The 18,698-nt window shown below is 43.3% G+C and overlaps 2 protein-coding genes across 4 annotated transcripts in view; one reads left to right on the top strand and one right to left on the bottom strand.

Annotated features, from left to right (window-relative positions):
• The window catches only part of LOC119396255 (uncharacterized), a 44,716-nt gene extending 30,752 nt beyond the window's left edge, over window positions 1-13,964 (bottom strand). For 2 of the 3 annotated variants that reach the window (XM_049417021.1, XM_049417020.1), the window contains exons 1-11: window positions 13,729-13,964; window positions 13,051-13,286; window positions 12,042-12,139; window positions 11,138-11,290; window positions 10,856-10,901; window positions 10,655-10,742; window positions 9,960-10,118; window positions 9,041-9,162; window positions 3,299-3,415; window positions 283-337; window positions 148-196 (exon numbers count right to left, since the gene is read on the bottom strand). In XM_049417021.1, coding sequence (XP_049272978.1) covers window positions 148-196; window positions 283-337; window positions 3,299-3,415; window positions 9,041-9,162; window positions 9,960-10,118; window positions 10,655-10,742; window positions 10,856-10,901; window positions 11,138-11,290; window positions 12,042-12,139; window positions 13,051-13,278 — 1,115 coding nt within the window. In that variant the 5' untranslated portion in view covers window positions 13,279-13,286; window positions 13,729-13,964. Of the gene's footprint in view, window positions 1-147; window positions 197-282; window positions 338-3,298; window positions 3,416-9,040; window positions 9,170-9,959; window positions 10,119-10,654; window positions 10,743-10,855; window positions 10,902-11,137; window positions 11,291-12,041; window positions 12,140-13,050; window positions 13,287-13,728 lie in introns of all 3 variants that reach the window. The other variant, XM_037663379.2, reaches the window with a different exon arrangement.
• Window positions 13,965-14,321: 357 nt separating this feature from the next.
• Window positions 14,322-18,698, top strand: part of LOC119396256 (uncharacterized) — a 33,359-nt gene continuing 28,982 nt past the window's right edge. The window contains exons 1-2 of the mRNA XM_037663390.2: window positions 14,322-14,378; window positions 17,664-17,752. Coding sequence (XP_037519318.1) covers window positions 17,666-17,752 — 87 coding nt within the window. The 5' untranslated portion in view covers window positions 14,322-14,378; window positions 17,664-17,665. The remainder of the gene's footprint in view (window positions 14,379-17,663; window positions 17,753-18,698) is intronic.

Genomic DNA, 18,698 nt, shown 5'->3' on the forward strand with positions numbered 1-18,698 from the left:
AAAGCCCAGTATAAATTATGAAGAGATTCCTATAACCTGAACATTAGGAGCTTAAAAAGAGTTACATAAGAAAAAAACGGTAAGAATTACCATCCTTCATAAGAGAGAGTAGAAAAAGTAAAGGAAACCAAGGCTTCTGGTACCCACCTTGTTGAGTCTGTTGACCTCAGACAGGCACCATAACGTAATGAAGACACTGCAAGTGCAGATGTCAGAAGTCAAAACACTTCAGAATGCCAGCTTCTAATAAAAGTGATCCTACTAAAAAAGTAGTGTACCTACATGGCTTTTCTTGCTGGAGACACACGGCCACACTCTCTGCTCTCCTCCTGAAGAACTAGAAGACAGAGACAGCCATCACAAAATCAGTGCGGTTATGCGCATTTTCAGACTTGATGACAAACTAGGTGAACTGAGCTTTAAATTCACAAAGGTAATTTCACGAAGAAATCTTCATTACACTTTCTTGGATAGCACTTTTAGTAAAGATTGATATGTTGTTACAGAATAAAGGTAAAATGCAAACCGAGTTCTATAAACAATGCAGTTTACTATTGCTAGTAGTACTGCTCAAACGAACAAATTATGCTGCAAGAATTGTTTACTCTGGAATATTTTCACCCTATTTGTACCTGTTTCATTGCTAAAGCTGCGGGCAATTTCTTAATCCCTTTGTTATCTCCGTATTCGTTTTATATAGTAGTTTCAACCGTACGACTATTAAAGGGGTCATGAACCACTTTTCTAAGTAATGATCTAATGGCCTCGGTATCGGAGTGTACTGCCTCCCGAATCGATTGCCGCAAAAATTTCTCGAATCCGTCAAGAATCAGCGGAGTTACGGGGGTTTGGCGCACGCTCCCAGCGCTTTCTCTCTTTTCTCGTGCCGGCGAGCGCACTGGAAGCTAGACAGGGAGGGATGGCATGGGGGAAAGAAGTTACGCCAGCGCGCGTCATGAAACGCGATCGCTCTCCCGCTGTGATTCGCTTGCGCGAGTGCGGCTACCGTGTACTGAGGAGTGCGGCGCCGGCAAGTGGCGGCACCCCGCGGCAAGAAGCGCATCTGATCCGAACGCCGCTCTCGATTTACGTCGGCTATTGGCCAATAAGCATGCTATGTCTCTTGCGACGTACAGCGGACAGACGCCCCGCCCACCGACGAGAGTGAGAACCGGCCTCTGTTTGAAAAGAGGGTGCCTGGGGAAACGGCAACTTCGCGCTCCGCTTGTGGCCATTACGCGGCGCGCACGACTGTAATATTTGGCAGAGCAGTTCATAGCCGTGTCAGCTTTCCGCAGGATGTGTTTTTTCAATCAGCCCAAGGGGTGCTTCATGACCCCTTTAAAGTGTTACTCATAAACACCCGTATGAATGTTTCACACAGTCGGCATAACCAAGTGAACAATTAGCACAGAGATGTATGAGAGTGAATGCAGAGCACAGCGGATAATAAATCAGTCATGGCGTAGAATACGAAAGTGGAGGAGGAAAGTTGCTACTAAGAAAACACAACGTTGCATTAGCAGAGGTCGATCTGCGGTGGACAAGAGGTTGCGCCACAGTACTAGTGCGCTACTGTCTATTCGCCGATGACTCCATTAGTAAGCAGTGTGTAGAGCATGTCCGCCGACACCGTAACTGGACATAAAGCGGTGCACTGGTGGTCTGTTAGTGGAGGCTAACATTATTGGAGGCTGCTATGAAATGCACCCACACACCAGTGCAATGTGCCGCACAACACATTGTCTGCGTCAGCCATACTACTGAACAGTGAGTGACACAACCAGTGAAAGTGCTTCATTTGGCACTGAGGATAAATGAGCTGCCTGTGCAAAGGCTCCACGACACCAATGGTACAATCCACAGGCTCGCACCGCCGAAGCAGAAAGTCATCGCCACCGCTAAGACATGCATGCACATCTCTTAAAAGAAAAGCTTTGTCAGCAATTAGAAAGAATTTTGTGACTACGAAACTCAAGCCATCCATAGTTAAGCAACATGCTGTTGACATTCTGTGAAGACATAAACTTGATAAGATTTTTTCTAATGTCAAGAAGGCAAAGTTGCTCATATTCGAACTATTTCTTTAAATCTTCGCTTCATGTATCGCAAGACCAAAGCACCTGAGCAGCTGCACTAAAGTTCCACATAACAAAGTACTGTACTCGTTGGTGACTTTTCTTTTTTAATCCCTGCTAAGTTTAAAGAATGTCATTTCAAACAAAACTCTTCATAAACTGTTTTCTGTATTACGTAAGGAAAGCATGCATTATAAATGTACAGGTAGAACAGCTGAACACAGCTGCCCAGTACATCAGCGCAAATAACAATACATGAAATGAAAGTCAAAACATAGCTAGATAGCAAAGGCAAAACAGACAGTTTCACACCGTAATCAAGCTCCCCGAGTCACAAATACCGATTAATTGTTATCCTTTCTTAGAGCAGTAGCACATTACAAATCTTCCCTCTAAAGCACAATCATTTTAGGAATGGTTTCAGCATTTTCCGACCAATTTCGCAAACACAGGATCTCACCACAAGAAGTGCTGCTTCTAAAACAGCGGACACAGATGACAGACAAAACTGCCAGGCCCGAGCTTGAGGCATTCTGGATTAAACAAGCCTCTCCAAAGCTACATTTTCAAAATACATTTTCATTCTCTCTCTTCCCACATGTAGTTCAAACCACCAGAGGGCCTTCCCAGACTTCTCTAATGGCAGTAAATTTGGGCACAAATAACACAGAGATATCCAGGACAGTTTGGTTCATTTCAAATTCTGGGGTTTTGCATGCCAATACCACAGTATGATTATGAGGCATGCTGTAGTGGGCAATTCCACATAAATTTTGACCACCTAGACCTCTTTAAAGCGCACCTAAATCTCAAGTACATGGGCGCTTTTGCATTTCAACCCCATCAAAACGCAGCGTCCGCCATGGATGGAAATGAAACCTGCATCCTCGACCTTAGCAGCACAACACACTACCTGCTAAGCTACCAATGCACATATCCAGAACAGGAATAATAATCGTTGGGGTTTAACGTCCCAAAACCACGATATGATTATGAGAGACACAGTAATGGAGGGCTCAGGAAATTTCGACCCTCTGGGGTTCTTTAACGTGCACCTAAATTTAAGTACACCGGCCTCAAGCATTTTCGCCCAAAATGAAAATGCGGCGCCATGGCCGAGATTCGATACCGCGACCTGCGGGTCAGCAGTCAAGCAGCATAACCACTAGACCCCCGTGGCGGCTCCAGAATAGGATGCCAGTGCTTGTAAAGCTAATCACCTTGTATGAGACGTATAGCCAGTAGATGCAGAGGATGAAGCCTTTCTTCCAGATGTCTCTCAACGGCACCAGGCCATGTTCGTAGTCCCTCTGAAACGGGATCTTCAGCTCCCTGGGCTGGATATGTTGAAACAAGGTTACTTGCTGTTTTTGCCATTCATATGTAATTTCTATATATATGTGTCAACTACCGCATCTACAGGACATTTCATTCACAAGGAATCTAAACACTGTTCAAGACGTGCAATAATTGTGCTTAACCGCCACAAAGTATATCGCTATACAAGTCATTGAAAAGTAGTGCTGAATCACTTCACTAAGGATAAAATGATGACAGGGCTCAATAAACTAGTACTAAAGCATTACTAACAACTGATTTTTAGCAAACTGGCAAGCTCTATATATATTGCAATCAATCACTAGATTTGATCGTTTGCAAATGTCTGTGTTGTCAGCATTTGTTACTTTGTGAAGGCTGCTCTTTGGCAGTGCGTTTTAAACAAGTTTCAGCACATGCCTTATAAAGCAGTAGACACAAACCCTTCAGTTAGCAACATTCAGCTAGTTTGATGATAAAACAATGTTTATAAGTAACAGAAAAATGAAAGTTTAAAAAGCAATGAAGCTGAACATATAACTGGCAACTTCAAATCAGTGAGTGAGGGCTAGGAAGTGTGCTTCTGAGGACGTGTAAATTTGAATATACTCGAAAAGGTCTACCATTTCTTTAGAAATGCCTCTAAGAACTAGCGCTCACAGAATTTAATGTGAAGGAGACGAATGTTAAATTATCTGTCCAAACTTTATCATACTAGCATCAATCATCTTGTCTTTAACCTACTTACACTCTGATCTGAGATTTGCTTAACTATAACAATGATTACAGTTTGTTTGCTCCTAATTTTAGCCACTGCATTGTTTCCAGAAGACCACTATAAAAAAAAGACTTCATATAGACCTTATGCAAAATCTGCTGCCATCTAGCGGCCGCAGTGTGCATTTCCGCCATGTTGAAGGCTAAGCGCGCTCCGCATGTGCACACACGGAGCGTACTTATCGACGTGTGGCGGCTGATAGGAACGGCAATGCCGACATATTTTCGTGTGATGTGTTGCTGAGATTGAGGAAAATGGGATGCTGAAGAAAGGTTAGCAGGAAACTAGCCTCCATGTGTTATTAGATTTCCTTGCGGCTGACGGGAAGCGGCAGATCGTTCCGTTGCTCCGGCCTTACGATTAACGGCGTGTTTACGTTCGCCGTTCTTAATAGACGCGGTATGTGACGGCATCGGCACTCATCGGAGAACACCCTTTCGTGTCATGCCAGAACGAGACAGTTTTCGCGCCGTGTACTTTTGCAGGCACAGACAAGCCGACTTCGTGTACAAGCTCCAAAGCTACATCACGGCTACTCGATCGCGCATGCCTGCGCTGCTGTTGACAGCATTAGTTTGTTTATTTCATTTCGATAACAATTACATGTTAGACAGGTAGCTAGTGCGTGTCATCGATTCTCAGCGAACGAACCGATTGTGCCGGAACGTGTTGTTTGCAGTTTGTTTTCGATTGTGTAGTTTAAAAAGGTAGCGTCTGGCGGCGTGCTTTGCGCGCGAATTGCTTAACTGTGCGTATTTTTCAAGCATTTCATGTGCTATCACTGCCGAATTCAGAGAGGCGGCCCAGATGGCCTGACACCCCCTCCCCCCTACTTTTTTTTTATTTATACCCCAAGAAGAGCACATGTCAGGTTCTCCCAGCTGACGCTGATCGCCCTTTGGAAAAAAATCCTGTATCCACCCCTGTGTTCTATGAAATATTAACAGATGCTTTTGTGGGGCACTTTTCGTATGAAACTGAAAAAAAAAATGCTGTTCCCACAGATGTATTACATTCGACCATCAGTGTGCTACCGTTGGTTACACGCTGAGGTGGTTTCGCAAGCGTTCAGTCGGCGACGCAAAACTGCCTTGCTGCAACGGGTTGAAATTGTAAGGCGCGAGTAGGCCCCAAAAGCGACGATGTGAACGCGAATACTCTTGGCGGATCGTGTTATTTACGAGTACATGTCGGAAGGCTATTCAATAAAATACTAGCTAATCGGCGCCTACTTCTTGGAGTAACTAACGCGTTTCGTGTTCACTTTCCACGTGCGTGAGAAGCGGACCTTTTTTACATTTTGATCGTGCGGTACCGCTATGCAAAACACATCAGTGATTACATTGTTTCAAAAACAACAAACAGGATAACGATAAACGGAAGGGCGCGATACTATGGTACACAAGGAAGAAGATGGACACGGGACGAGGCGTCCATCTTCTTCCTTGTGTACTGTAGTATCGCACCCTTCCGTTTATCATGAACCAACACCAACTCGCCCAACTTTTTACCTTACTGAAACAGGATAACGTTTTTTTTTTTTTAAATAAGATGCACAATGCATTAGGTCGACATAGCTGTCCCTTATGAAATACACTTTGAAATGGGTCAACAGCACTTTCTTACCGTCATCGCTGTGCTCAGCCGCGTCGCGCGCTAAACCACACGCATGATATTCCGATAGCTATATAACAACGCAGACAAAATTTACAACCAAGCGCAAAGCTTCAGTCTGAGCGACGACCGGCTTACATGTGACTCGGTGACAAACATGTACCTTCTTCTCGTTGCGAGGCAGTTCTTCACACGTAATAATTGCCAAGGTAAAAACTAATATAATAATAATAATATCTGGGGTTTAACGTCCCAAAACCACGATATGATTATGAGAGACGCCGTAGTGGAGGGCTCCGGAAATTTTGACCACCTGGGGTTCTTTAACGTGCACCTAAATCTAAGTACACGGGCCTCAGACATTTTCGCCTCCATCGAAAATGCAGCCGCCGCGGCCGGGATTCGATCCCGCGACCTTCGGGTCAGCAGCCAAGGTAAAAACTAGGAAATGCTGGTAACGTGTACAGGCTCGTCTGACATTCTTATGCCCCGACTGCCGACTATCAACGCAGATACAAGCAAGAAGTTATAGCAGCGATTCAGACACAAGCCTCCAACATGGCGCCGAATCGGTAGTTTCATCAAACCTCCGACAGATGGCAGCAATTTTGCATAAGGTCTATAGCTACCAAGATAGTCAGAAGTCATCCACATCTACCAAAACACAGACTCAGAAGTATCAGTGCTTATTTATCCACCTGTAATGACCTAACAGAAAATCAATGTATAGCTGTCAACGAAAAATGTTCCAGTGCTTCAAAGCAATGTTGTGTGACTTGTAAATAGCACAACTAGACAACAACAACCATAAAAGAAGCTTAAATTTTTTTCTTTGAATATGGCCACGTAAAAGCGCAAAAAAAGCTGTGCAAGTTGAGCACTATCCATTTTTCATGTGGTGTCTAAACTATCTGATATTCTAGGTTTCCCACTAGTAATATTAGCTGAAGACTTTACATCATCTCCTTTTTATTAACCCTTTCAGACGCCACCCATGAAAAACTGTCTGTAAATGCGTCAAATCGATACAATGTTATTTCAGGGCACTCAATATTATATTGCAACAAAAATAATGTTGGAATACTTTGATTGATTTATATGCGTTATAGTAATCATTCCTAATCACTTTGTAATTAAATATCTATTTATTCTGAAGTAATTCATGCTGTGTTTTTGCATAAATAGAATGAAATCTCAGGCTAGAAATATCATGCAAATTCGTTTTTGGTTACGTCCATGCTGAGTAAAGAAAAATTATACTTTTAACGTGGGTCACGGGAAGCGGCACGTCGAACGACTCGTCGAATATGGTAGTGCCTTCAGCAAAGTGATCATATGCAACAGTACACTGCAAAATTAAGTTAAATGAAGAGAGATTTATTATGCAGGAGGTTCAATTCATTGAACGCTCAAGGAATCTTGCTCTTTCTTAGCCCCTAGTCAATACAAATAGCAAAAACAAGTGGTGTACACAATTGTGTACATAGCGTCTCAAAGGGTTAACCTTCTAGTAGCTGTCAGTAACACAGCCCGAAATTTTTTTTTTAAGGAGGGGGAGTCACCCTCCATTCATGTGTGTTCTTGCATGTGTTTGTATGAGTGGGCGTTGGTGTACAGCTGCAAAACGTAAGTACTTCAAGGGGGAGGAGGGGGTAAATCCTCAAAACCAACCCCCTGGCTACGCTGGTAGAAGTGCTTAGGTAGAAACGCATTCTTCTCTAGAATGTCTTTCCTTCACATAGCTTTGAAGAACATTCAGAAGATTATACCACAATGTTCAGAAGTTTCTAAAGGCAATAATTGTAATAGCAATGCAACTTGACCAAAAGGATCATGACAGCAAAAACTGAATGACACATTCTCCCTGCACCAAAAGCCCACGATTTCTTTGTACCTCTGCAAAATAGTCCGCTGCGGTGTTATTATCTCAAAGCTAGCTTAGCAAACATGCCATGAAGGGCAGTTCCTAAACAAACAGCTGCTACTATGTAACTGCGTACACACACAAGGGCACTAGTATGTGAGCTTTTCCGGATAAGAGAGGTACAGGGAGAGCAGGTAGTACTATCAGACAAAAAGACAAAAGGACTTGTTATCACGTCTCCAGCTCCACTGATAAGCTGCCTGTTAGGAAAGCAGACAGTGTCTGCAAACACACCCACTGTTCAGACGCTCAAAAAAAGCAATAAGCCTCTTTACGTAGCTTTGTTCCACCTTCTGCAGCATCATGCTGCCACACTAGACTATCCTAAGCATCGATTATATTATTGGAAGAGAATTGGCTGTAAAGAGGCATTTCTGCATGTGTCTACAAATGCACGCTTTCTACCATATAACCGCTACATTAACCAAACTTGCTTTAATAGTTTTTGTCGGCTTAATAAAACCGCAATACTGGCAGCTGTGGGCAACTGCAAATGGGCAAAAATTCGTTTCCTCAACAGTTCATACAAATCACAGGCAGTCTCAACTGTCCATCACAGTGGCCTAAGTTCCACAGCGTGTCACATGACCAAATATAAACGAAAGAAGGGGAATTTTAGGGGCTTGTTTTTCTTTGTTAGACGCAACATTAATAATGAGAACTGACAGACAATCAAGCCAAAGAAAGTATAGGGGATGTTATTTGTAGTAATTAGGATATAAATGTGAAGAAATTAAAGTGGATGAAAAGATAACTTGCCGCCGGCAGGGACCGAAACTGCAACCTTCCAATAATGGGTCCGATGCTCTACCAGTTGAGCTACAGTGGCGGTGGTCATTGTCATGGCCACTTTACTGGGTATATCTGCTCATTTAAACCTAGCTTTAATAATTTAGGGGGTTTTACGTGCCAGTACCACAAATGTAGTTTTTCAAAGTGAGAACATAATACAGTGAACTCTGGTTCTCCCAAGATGCACAAACAAACAAACAAACAAAAAAAGATATACAAGAAATAAAATTTCTGGTGCTATCTTTATCTTTGTTAAATTTTAGACTGCAGAGAGATGCCAGGCAGATGCTCTGAGAGCAGCTGAAGGCTTTGCACAAGTATGCTTTCTCTGGTAGCAAAGCTGAAAACCTCAACACTGGTGCAAAGAACATCATGTGCCAATGGGAGCCAGTTGAATGTAAGATTGTACTGCTTCAAATTCAGGTATCAAACCTCACGGATGGCACTGTACAAACATGAGAACTTGACCCCTTGGCAGTTCTGTGAAGGATGGTCACATGCCCTAAGAATGTTTTAAAAGAAGCACAAAGCCCAGACCTCGTGAGGCGGCTCCTTCTCAGTGGCAAACTGTAGGAAGCGCTCCAGTTCAGGGCTGAGCCTTGGTAGATTCAGCAGATGACGCACCAAGTCCTTAGCTTGGCACTTGATGCGGCGAGCATGTTCAGTCTAAAGATCGGCAAACAAGGCAACAAGGTCAACATGGTACTCAAGGCTCATAGCTATCATTTCTTACGTCTTAGGGTCTCTGCTAGGTAACCGCCCCAGCGACTGATTTATTCATATACCGTAAAATCCCGAGCAAGCACCCCCCCCCCCTCTACGGTGATGGATAATCTGAGATGATTTGGAGGGGGGGGGGGGTGCTTGCTCGGTCACGGATCAAGAATGCACAGCCTGGTTCTAATGAAATGCTTCATTGAATGTGCATGCATTCACTGTTTTTATCCACACATTTCGGGCGAATAAAACAGATAATGAAACAGTGAAAATGGCGGGAGTAGAGAAGGGGGTGCATATTTCAAACCTCCCAAAAAAAGAGAGGTAGGATTTTACGGTATACTCTGGATTTTACGGTATACTAAATACATACCTTTTCCTTTAACATTTATTCTTTTTTGTACAAATGCACTCCTTACGGCCAGATACAAGTAGGAACAACTCATTCTAATTTTACATACTGCGGAATGGTGTTCAGGTTTTCCAGGGTTAAAAACAGAATGTTAACTACTCACGTGCTTTCGCAGCTGCTGACACACTTAACAATAGGGTTGATAGCCATGCTAGTTGTTATAGATTAATTGACACAAACTGTGCGATAAGACAGGACATGAGGCAACAAAGGCGTCTGCATGATTCCTTTTCTTGCCTTGTTTACTATTTTATCATGCATTTCGTAACAATACGAACAGTGCTTGTTAAGAAAAATTAAATCTTTAAAAAGTAAGGCAAAGCACAGCACTTGCATCAAATGGGCAGCCAGCCGCCAGAGAGTCTTCTATCTCCTGAAGTGCAGATTCGAGCATGTCTTCGTACTTGTTGAGCGACTCGTGAAAGCTTGCCTCGGAGATGGACGATCCATTCAATTTATCCAGGCGTTGCCCGCACCCGACGTTTACTGGTGGCACAAGAAGAAAAGAAACAAGGTGTTAAACCAATCGTCATGTAAAGAAGCCTCATTAATAGTGTAAGTAGACCTTTCACAGAAAAGTTGTGCAGTTAAATGTCCTCAAAAATAAGGTTGCAACAAACACACAAATATAGTTTAATTATCATTATCAGGCTATCTTATGTTTACTGCCTGAGAAAACTTTATTACAAGCAAGTTTTCATGACACACTGACAAAGAAAACATTTTAGATTTACTTATTTACAATAATTTGTTAGATCTGTTATCGCTATATTAGTACCTGACTTGATTAAACTGAGGGCCCATAAATTGTGACTGGATTATGAAAAGCCAGATAAGTTGAGACATACGTACAAGAATTATTTATACATCACAAGAAATAACGCTATTCTGATGCTATGAGCTTATTAATCAGCTTAAGGGACAACATTAAAATTTATGGCCTACAGCAAGCATTCACAAAGACTTTCGCAGGTAACATGCATAGTTTTAACAGCATGAAGAAATGAAAGTATAGCACATACATCTTCTAGTATATTTGACGTCCTTGAGAAGGTTTCTGATTCCTTGAACAAAATATTTGATGTTGTATAGCTTCAGTGCTAAAGATGCCTTGAATGGGAATGTCCAGGAAAGGGTAACAAAGAAAAAAAGGATAGAAGTGTCATGAACAGTGATGAAACACGAAAATTCCAAAAGATGAAACAAGGTAAATATTACATTACCTCAATCAGTGCGGATCGAATGTAGCGTGCGTGTTTCACCAATTTCCTGAAAGTTGGAATGAATTTCCTTTTAGAATGCATGCAAGGTTTATGAATGACTGTAAAAGTTACGATTGTTATCACAACACAAGCTTCAAAGCACTCGCTTTGCTGATAAACAATTCAAATGATACCCTCCGCATAAGGTTAGGATATGTACTTTGAGTTGCCAAAACATTATGTTAATTTTAACACTACACTCCCAGGTCACATCATAAAGCACACAATTTCACAATATCTTACCCTTTGTCAGATGATGCATAGGCAATACACATGGGACGAACAAAGCCCCTTGCTTTGGGATCCAACATGACAGAGTAGTTGACAAGTATGTGCAGATCATCTCGTATACTAGGCATCAAGATTTGGCTGTCCAGCTTGGGGAATGTTGATGAACTGAAAGAATGAAAAATTGTAAGAAAGCCGATACATTATTCACCCTTAGGCGTGACATATAAGCAGCAATAAACTCGGAAAAGCAGAAGCTATCACATTGCTATAAGAACACAGTGAAATTGCTACATATTGGCAATATCGCATGCTTCAGGGGTTTATCAGCTTCAACCCGGTCATAATTCGTGCCCGCTTGTTTAATTTACCCATCAGAAGGCTGAATTAAAGAGCAGAAAATCAATGAGCTAAATGTTTCGGTGAACAGATTTTAATTTTTCACAAACATTGATATGTAACAATGCTTGTAAAATTGCCAAATGAGGCTAGGTAAGTTCAGAAACATTAGGAAAAGTTGCAGTCAGTGACAGGCATGCTGCAGTCAGTGACAGACATGACCTCATGACGAGCAGGAGATTGCCACAGGGATTAGCCTAACACTGAGTAAAGGCAACAGGATGAGTAAATGTGGCATGACACTCACTCAAGACGATAAGTCTGAGAAGTAAACACAAGTATGGTGTTACGGAAAAGCACTGCCAGAGCTTATCACAGTACTAGGTCTACCACTGCCACTGCTGACACCCACTGCTCATTTATATACACTCAATGCTGGGTATCGTGTCACTCGTGTACATATATCACTACATCCAACTGCAGTAGACTAAAAGTGTACGAAGTTCAGAAGTGTACCCGGCAAGTTCTGTCTGATCTAGCATGTAGTATTTGCATCTTATTTTTCTGAATTGATACTCACGCTCCTACTTGCTGATAGTCAACAGAGAGTATGCTGATTACTAATGAATTGATGTCTATGTTCTCCACCCTGTCTCCTATGTTGTGAGGTATGGTTACCTGTTGGAAAAAACAAATAGTGAGCATACATAGCACGCACTATGTGATAAGGAAATAACACATTCCTTTAACGGATGTGCAGAGTAATTACAAAACATAATGTTGCTGACGCTGTCACTCCATGTCCGCACACGGCATGTTACAACGCCTTTATTAATCCAGTTTTCACGGCCCTGAGGGCCATTTTTAATAAGGTTAGTGAAATAAGTGCAGCCTTGAGGTAGTAATTAAGTGGATGGACGACGCTGCAATGGTGCTTTGCTGAACGGGATGCCATCAAAAGATTTATATCGCTTGTTTTCACTATGCTCCATGACTCGGCAAACACATTCAAAGGTGTGTACCATACGAGAAATTGCCACACAGGCCATGTGCCTATCACCACTGAAAATGGTTGGTTCCCATTTTCAGTGCATCTGAAAGGCACAAGTAAGAAGAACCTGATTACAAGTTTCACACAAGTGCAATATTATTACATGGTAAACCAAAATATATTTTGTTTCCTTGTAGCTGAATACTATCACACAACCACGTAGCAATATGTGTGTTCAGTTTGAACACAAATATTCAGCTACCACACATATATGCAAACAGTAAAGCACTATTTTGCTTTCATACTTGAAACTGCATTAGTCTCATGTAGTGCAACATTTCAAATAAGCTGAGGCATACTAAGACAGGTATGCCCGAATATCACAGTTATAGTACCCCTCACACCAACCGGCAGCGCTAGTGACGATGCTTTGCTTTCGAAACCACTTCGCTACCACAAACCGCTCAAACTTCACGTCGTTCGCGCAAGGCACGGGCTTAGCTCACACTGCGCATAGTGAGAGGCTGAATTTGGTATGATCGTGCTTATTTTGCATGTGCGCAAAGACAAACACAAAGTGACAGAGGCGCTCACTCACGAGTGGCATCGGTCCGTGGACTTCGTTGCACTCGGCGATGAGAATAAAATCGTTGTCTTCGTCCACGAAAGGGTTCTCTTCCTGCGAGAAGAGCATTCCGCTCCAGTCGTGCTGTATGGCCTGCTTGCTGACGGGATCGTCATCGAAGTCGAGGAACACATCGGCGTGCTGTTGCGCCTCCTCGTCTCGATTGACGTAGGCCCGGGCCTCCGAGCGGTGCCCCAGCATGCCAGGACCTGAGACAGTAACACGGGGGAGGACTTGTCGAGCAGCTGGGCACTTCACACGCCTCTCCGCGGTCTCTGCTTTCGCGCTACCCGATGTATATTACCACCGGAGGCTATCAGCTGTCAAACATGTCGGACCTGTGATCGCGCTCGCACTGTGTTTACACCTCGCGGTACTGCCGAGGAACGAAGGCGCTTGTCAAACCCGTCCGACGTTTTAACGCATGGCAGCTCCCCGCTCAAGGCATTCAGACAGCACACTGCTACCCTAGCACACAGCCACAGCGAGTCACAAACACTGTACTACCACAACCCCGCGAAAGGAGACGACGAAGAAGAATAAAAACCACACCTAAAGCAATTATTTCCTCCCAGCAAAGTGGCGCGCAAATCTAACTGAAGATAAAGTGCGAGAGTGCCCCACTGTAGCGATAACGGAGAAAATTCTCACGGATTGCGCGAAATCCCTCTTCGAGTCAGGTGCTACGGGTAGTCGTCGCTACCGTGGCGCTGCTCCTACGGAGGCGAAATTCATGCTCAGACTGTGTTTCTGTACTTGCGACCAGTTTTTCGTTATCGCGCACCCTTACATAATGCACGGTACACGAGGTAATTCATTATTTAGTTACACTCAAGCAGGGGAAAGTTATCGGGCTTCCCTTCGAACGCTCACTAAACAAAAACTGCGAATCGGAGACATGTGATGTGTGGCGTTGCCAGACTGCCCCGTGAAATCGGCTTAAATTGGTGAACAGGCATCACTGTGCGCTGTTTCTTCCTGCAGTAACGCAGCAACGTAAGAAGATTTGGGATAACTTCGGGAAACGATGTCACCAAGGACCTCAACCTGTTCCATAATCACTGACCGGTTCTGCCACTTCAAGAACGAAAGCCTTCAACGCGCGACATTGCACGCGCTGGGTAAGCGGACACGAGGTAGAAGATGGCAAGGTATTTCTGGCTTTCCAGATGTTTCGTTTTATGCGAATGTCGGGCCTTATCTGAAGGCGTGTAAACGCAAATTACCGCGTATTCTTGCGAAGACGAGCTTACACCAGGGTTTACGGAAAGAGAAGCATGAGTATCGCACCAGCGTCAACGGTAAGCCGGCGGTTCTCCTCTGTGTGCGTCCCATCAACGTCAGTTTCTCTCTGGCACTCCGACATATGGGCGAAGACGCCCTGCACGTGGACCTACCAGAGCTCTGAATTTGGCAATATGGCGTAACTTGAAAGTGTTCCGAATTCCACTACATGAACTTTCGGATGTCTTGGTTATCTCATCAGATGACGACCAGCAACGTTTCAGCCACAAGCATAAATTATTGCGCCTAAAATTTACATGAAAATAATACTCAAGATGTTAAACTTCCCTTTGTGAGACATATATATATAGTTATAAATGCGTAAAACTGGTATTCCAGCTTTTAGTTGTGCTTTCTTGGACAATCGTCTCACGTCAGTAGGGGTGGAGAAAGAGAATGAATATGCAAAACAAGATCCAATGTTGCATCCAACAAAGTTCAACGGTTCTTTGTGACCCGCTGGTTTGAAATGTCTTAATGAAACGGGCCGAGGGTGCTTCTAGTGATGAAGCGCTGTTCCAGAAGCACACACACACAAAAAAAAGCATGAATCAGGTAGCTTTAATTCGGTCGGCTTTGCCCACGCTCCGGGAACCAATATTTCGGGAAAATATTCAGTATTCAACAATCAGGTTATTGCGTTATGATCAAAGTTGCACATGAGTCCGCTGGCGTAGGCGAAATTTTGACAATATCGTGGAGGGTAGCCAGCGGACTCAAACCCTCCACGAATTTTTTTTTTAATTTGCATGTGATATACACTCATACATACAAACACACGCGCTAGCATATATAAATGTTCGCTCCCCCATCCCCCGCCACCACCACCACTAAAAACATTTCTGGCTACGCTACTGCATGAGTTCGATTGAGCTAGCTAGTCAAGAAAATTTGATGTGGTCTCGATAATTTGACCTAGACCCTCTCAAGCAGACTACGTGCGTGCTACTAAATCGGACTCGTGTAACAAACCCGTTAGTTGGTTCACACCTATTGTGGTGTAATAAAATACTCTTTCCTGGGGATGTCGAACTGCGTCATATGTTGTCCAAATTGCCATCTTGTCGGCTCTGATGGCCCAGAGCGGCCAAGATGGCGAAGATGGGCTGCTATGGTCTCTCTGATTGGCCGAAAATGTCGACGTTCCTCAATTCTACAATATGGTGAAATTTGACGGTGTCCATAATAGTACCCCTTGCCCCACAGGCGTGCGCACGAGAGGGCAGGGGAGGGGGGGGGGCTCTTAATCAGCTAGGAGGGGGGCGCTAAGTCTGCCCCATACGTTTACTTAGTCGTGGCCACGCAAGATTTTGACGGTAATGGCGGTCGAAGGCCCCAGATATTGCATTCCAAGAACTGCTTGCTTCCCGTCTTTACTTCAGAAAAGCCTGGGACCAAAGGCAGGTCACTGTGAAAAGCACGTCATCGCTTCATTTTCTTTCTTTTTTTTTTTTCATCCACTGTGAAGCATGCTGTCCTTTGGACTTGCCCAACGGGAGGGTAGGTGGCGCTGCGACGAAGCTTTGCCTTGAAACAGCGTTGAAATTAGCAAGGGGCTGAGACAGGGATGCCCTTTGTCCCCGCTGTTATTCATGCTGTACATGGCGAGGATGGAAAAAGCGCTAGAAGGTAGCAACATTGGATTTAATTTGTCACACAAACAGGTCGGAGCGATGGTTGAGCAGAAGCTTCCAGGTCTATTTTATGCTGATGATATTGTCTTATTTGCGGACAGTCAAGATGATATACAGCGACTGGCAGATATATGCGGAAGGGAGTGTGAGGCTCTAGGACTAGGATTTAGTGCAACAAAATGTGGATTGATGGTATTCAATGATCACGGAGACCATACGGTATTAATACAGGGCCAAAAAATACCGAGGGTAAGCGAGTACAAGTACCTCGGAGTATGGGTAAATGAGGGGGATAGATATATGGAGGTACAAGAGAAAGCATCGGTAGCAAAGGGAAAGAGGAATGCTGCAATTATGAAGCACAGAGCTTTATGGGGATACAATAGGTACGAGGTGCTTCGAGGGCTGTGGAAGGGTGTGATGGTTCCGGGGCTTACATTTGGGAACTCAGTGGTGTGCATGAAGTCAGAGGTGCAATCAGGAATGGATGTAAATCAAAGGACGGTGGGCCGCCTCGCGTTGGGCGCTCACGGGAAGACGACAAATGAGGCGGTAAAGGGTGATATGGGATGGACAGGCTTTGAAGTGAGGGAAGCGCAGAGCAAAATGAGATTCGAGGAGAGGCTGAGGAAAATGAAGGAGAGTAGATGGGCAGAGAAGGTTTTCAGGTATTTGTATAGAAAAAGCGTGGACACGCAGTGGAGAAAAAGAACTAGGAGGCTCACCAGTAAATATACGGCTGGCAGTGCGGGCGATATGGCAACAAGGAGCATTAAGCGGAAGGTCAGAGAGGCGGAGAGGACTTATTGGATGACAGCGATGGAAAAGAAGCCGGCTCTGAGTAACTACCGAAAAGGAAAAAACGAAATAAGGAGGGAAAGGTTTTATGATAATTCAAGGGGAAGCGCTTTACTGTTTGAAGCAAGGTCGGGCTGCCTTAGAACGCGTAGTTATAAAGCGAGATTTAGTAACGAAGAAGAACAATGTACATGCTGCGGGGGAACTAAGGAAACGATGGAACATGTACTGATTGAATGTGGCGATATTCACCCAGGTATACGTGTGGGCACGAGTCTACATGAAGCCTTGGGTTTTAGGGACAACAATGGAAAGCTGAACACGTCCGCGATAGAAATAAGTAAGAGACGGTTAGAGTATTGGTGGCAGAAAAGTAGAGATAAAGAACAAAAATAAATAATGGCGGAAAAATAAGGTCATTCTGCCTTAAGAGGCAGAGAGATGGACCGTGAATTTATATTTTTTGGTATAATAACATAGATTTAATCAATGTAGATAAGGTATTAGGCCAACATGAAACAAGGAAGCTTTTTTTTTTTTCTTCGAGCCTGGTGGCAGACATGTCACCGCCCCGTTTTAAAGGGGACGCTCATAGCATCCATCCATCCATCCAGCCTAAGGTCCCTGTATATTAGCTATAAGGAGGGACCTTAGCTTTGCCCCCTCCCCCCAAGGGGGAACCCTGCGAACGCCTGTGCCTGGCCTGTTAACTGTTCTTTTTGAGACACACTCCGCAATCACTTGCACGGCGCGGCGCTTGTTGAAACGCATTGGTAATTAACATTCATTAGCGCAATCCCATTTCGTCTGATATTTGTAATCAATATGCTTTCCCTCTTCTCGACATATCTGCATGTCTTGACTGGAAAGAAATGCTTCTGGTACCCGGAATTCTGGTTCTGCTCGCCGCATGTGCGCAGTCCGAGAGAGAACCCGACCAGCTGCCGCTAGGCATCAAGGTGAGCAGACTTGGACGAAAGATGTGCAAGCGAGAAAAGAAAGGTGAAAAAGCGAAAGAAAGCTTATTGAGCAATGTTCACCTTGCTAAGGCGTTAATTTGCGAGCTTTCAATACATACTTGCACATATAGTTTCTCAGAATAATTACTGCGTATGCATTCACATGCCAGAGAGCAAGGTTATGTCTGGCGATTGTCGGCATAAAAATGCGGTCGTAAAGAATGTATATACCATCAAATAGATTTAATGCACCATAGAAATGTCTGTGCCTCCGGTATTCAAAACGCCAGAGAAGCATATATGAGACACTTTTGAGGGGTCCTATTATATTATAACAGGACCCTTCAAAGAAACAAAGAAAGAAAGAAAAGAAGAAAGAGAGAAAGAAAGAAAGAAAGAAAGAAAGAAAGAAAGAAAGAAAGAAAGAAAGAAAGAAAGAAAGAAAGAAAGAAAGAAAGAAAGAAAGAAAAACTCAAAGTGCATTAATTCTCTTTGCGTTTTACTTTCTTTCTTTCTGTTTTTATTGCCTGAGATGCCCTTGAGCCAATTAAGGTGGCAGGCCACACTCAAAAAATATTTTTAAAGAAAAGTCAGGATTCAAATAACTTTTTTCCCTGAGCAAGCATGTAATATTTACCTTCCCAAATATATATAAAGGAAAAAAAACGTTAATTTATTTTTTGGAAGATTTTTGTCATAAAATGGTTTAAAAGTGCCAGTCATTTTAGCAATGATAAGTAGCCAATGGATTGTCGAATTGAGTAAAGCTTTAACTTTTATTTAGGCAAGTGCAGTGGCTATGCAGTTAACTAGGATAAATGTAATGAAATAAAGTATTAAGGAAGTATTTTTAAAATAAAGTGAAAAATAGCCCATTTGGACCAAATTCATCTGTAAAATGAGCTTTGAATTAAAAAAAAATATTACATTATTAAATATTACAACA

The sequence above is a fragment of the Rhipicephalus sanguineus genome, chromosome 6 (genome assembly GCF_013339695.2).
Source record: "Rhipicephalus sanguineus isolate Rsan-2018 chromosome 6, BIME_Rsan_1.4, whole genome shotgun sequence".
Lineage (NCBI taxonomy): Eukaryota > Metazoa > Arthropoda > Arachnida > Ixodida > Ixodidae > Rhipicephalus > Rhipicephalus sanguineus.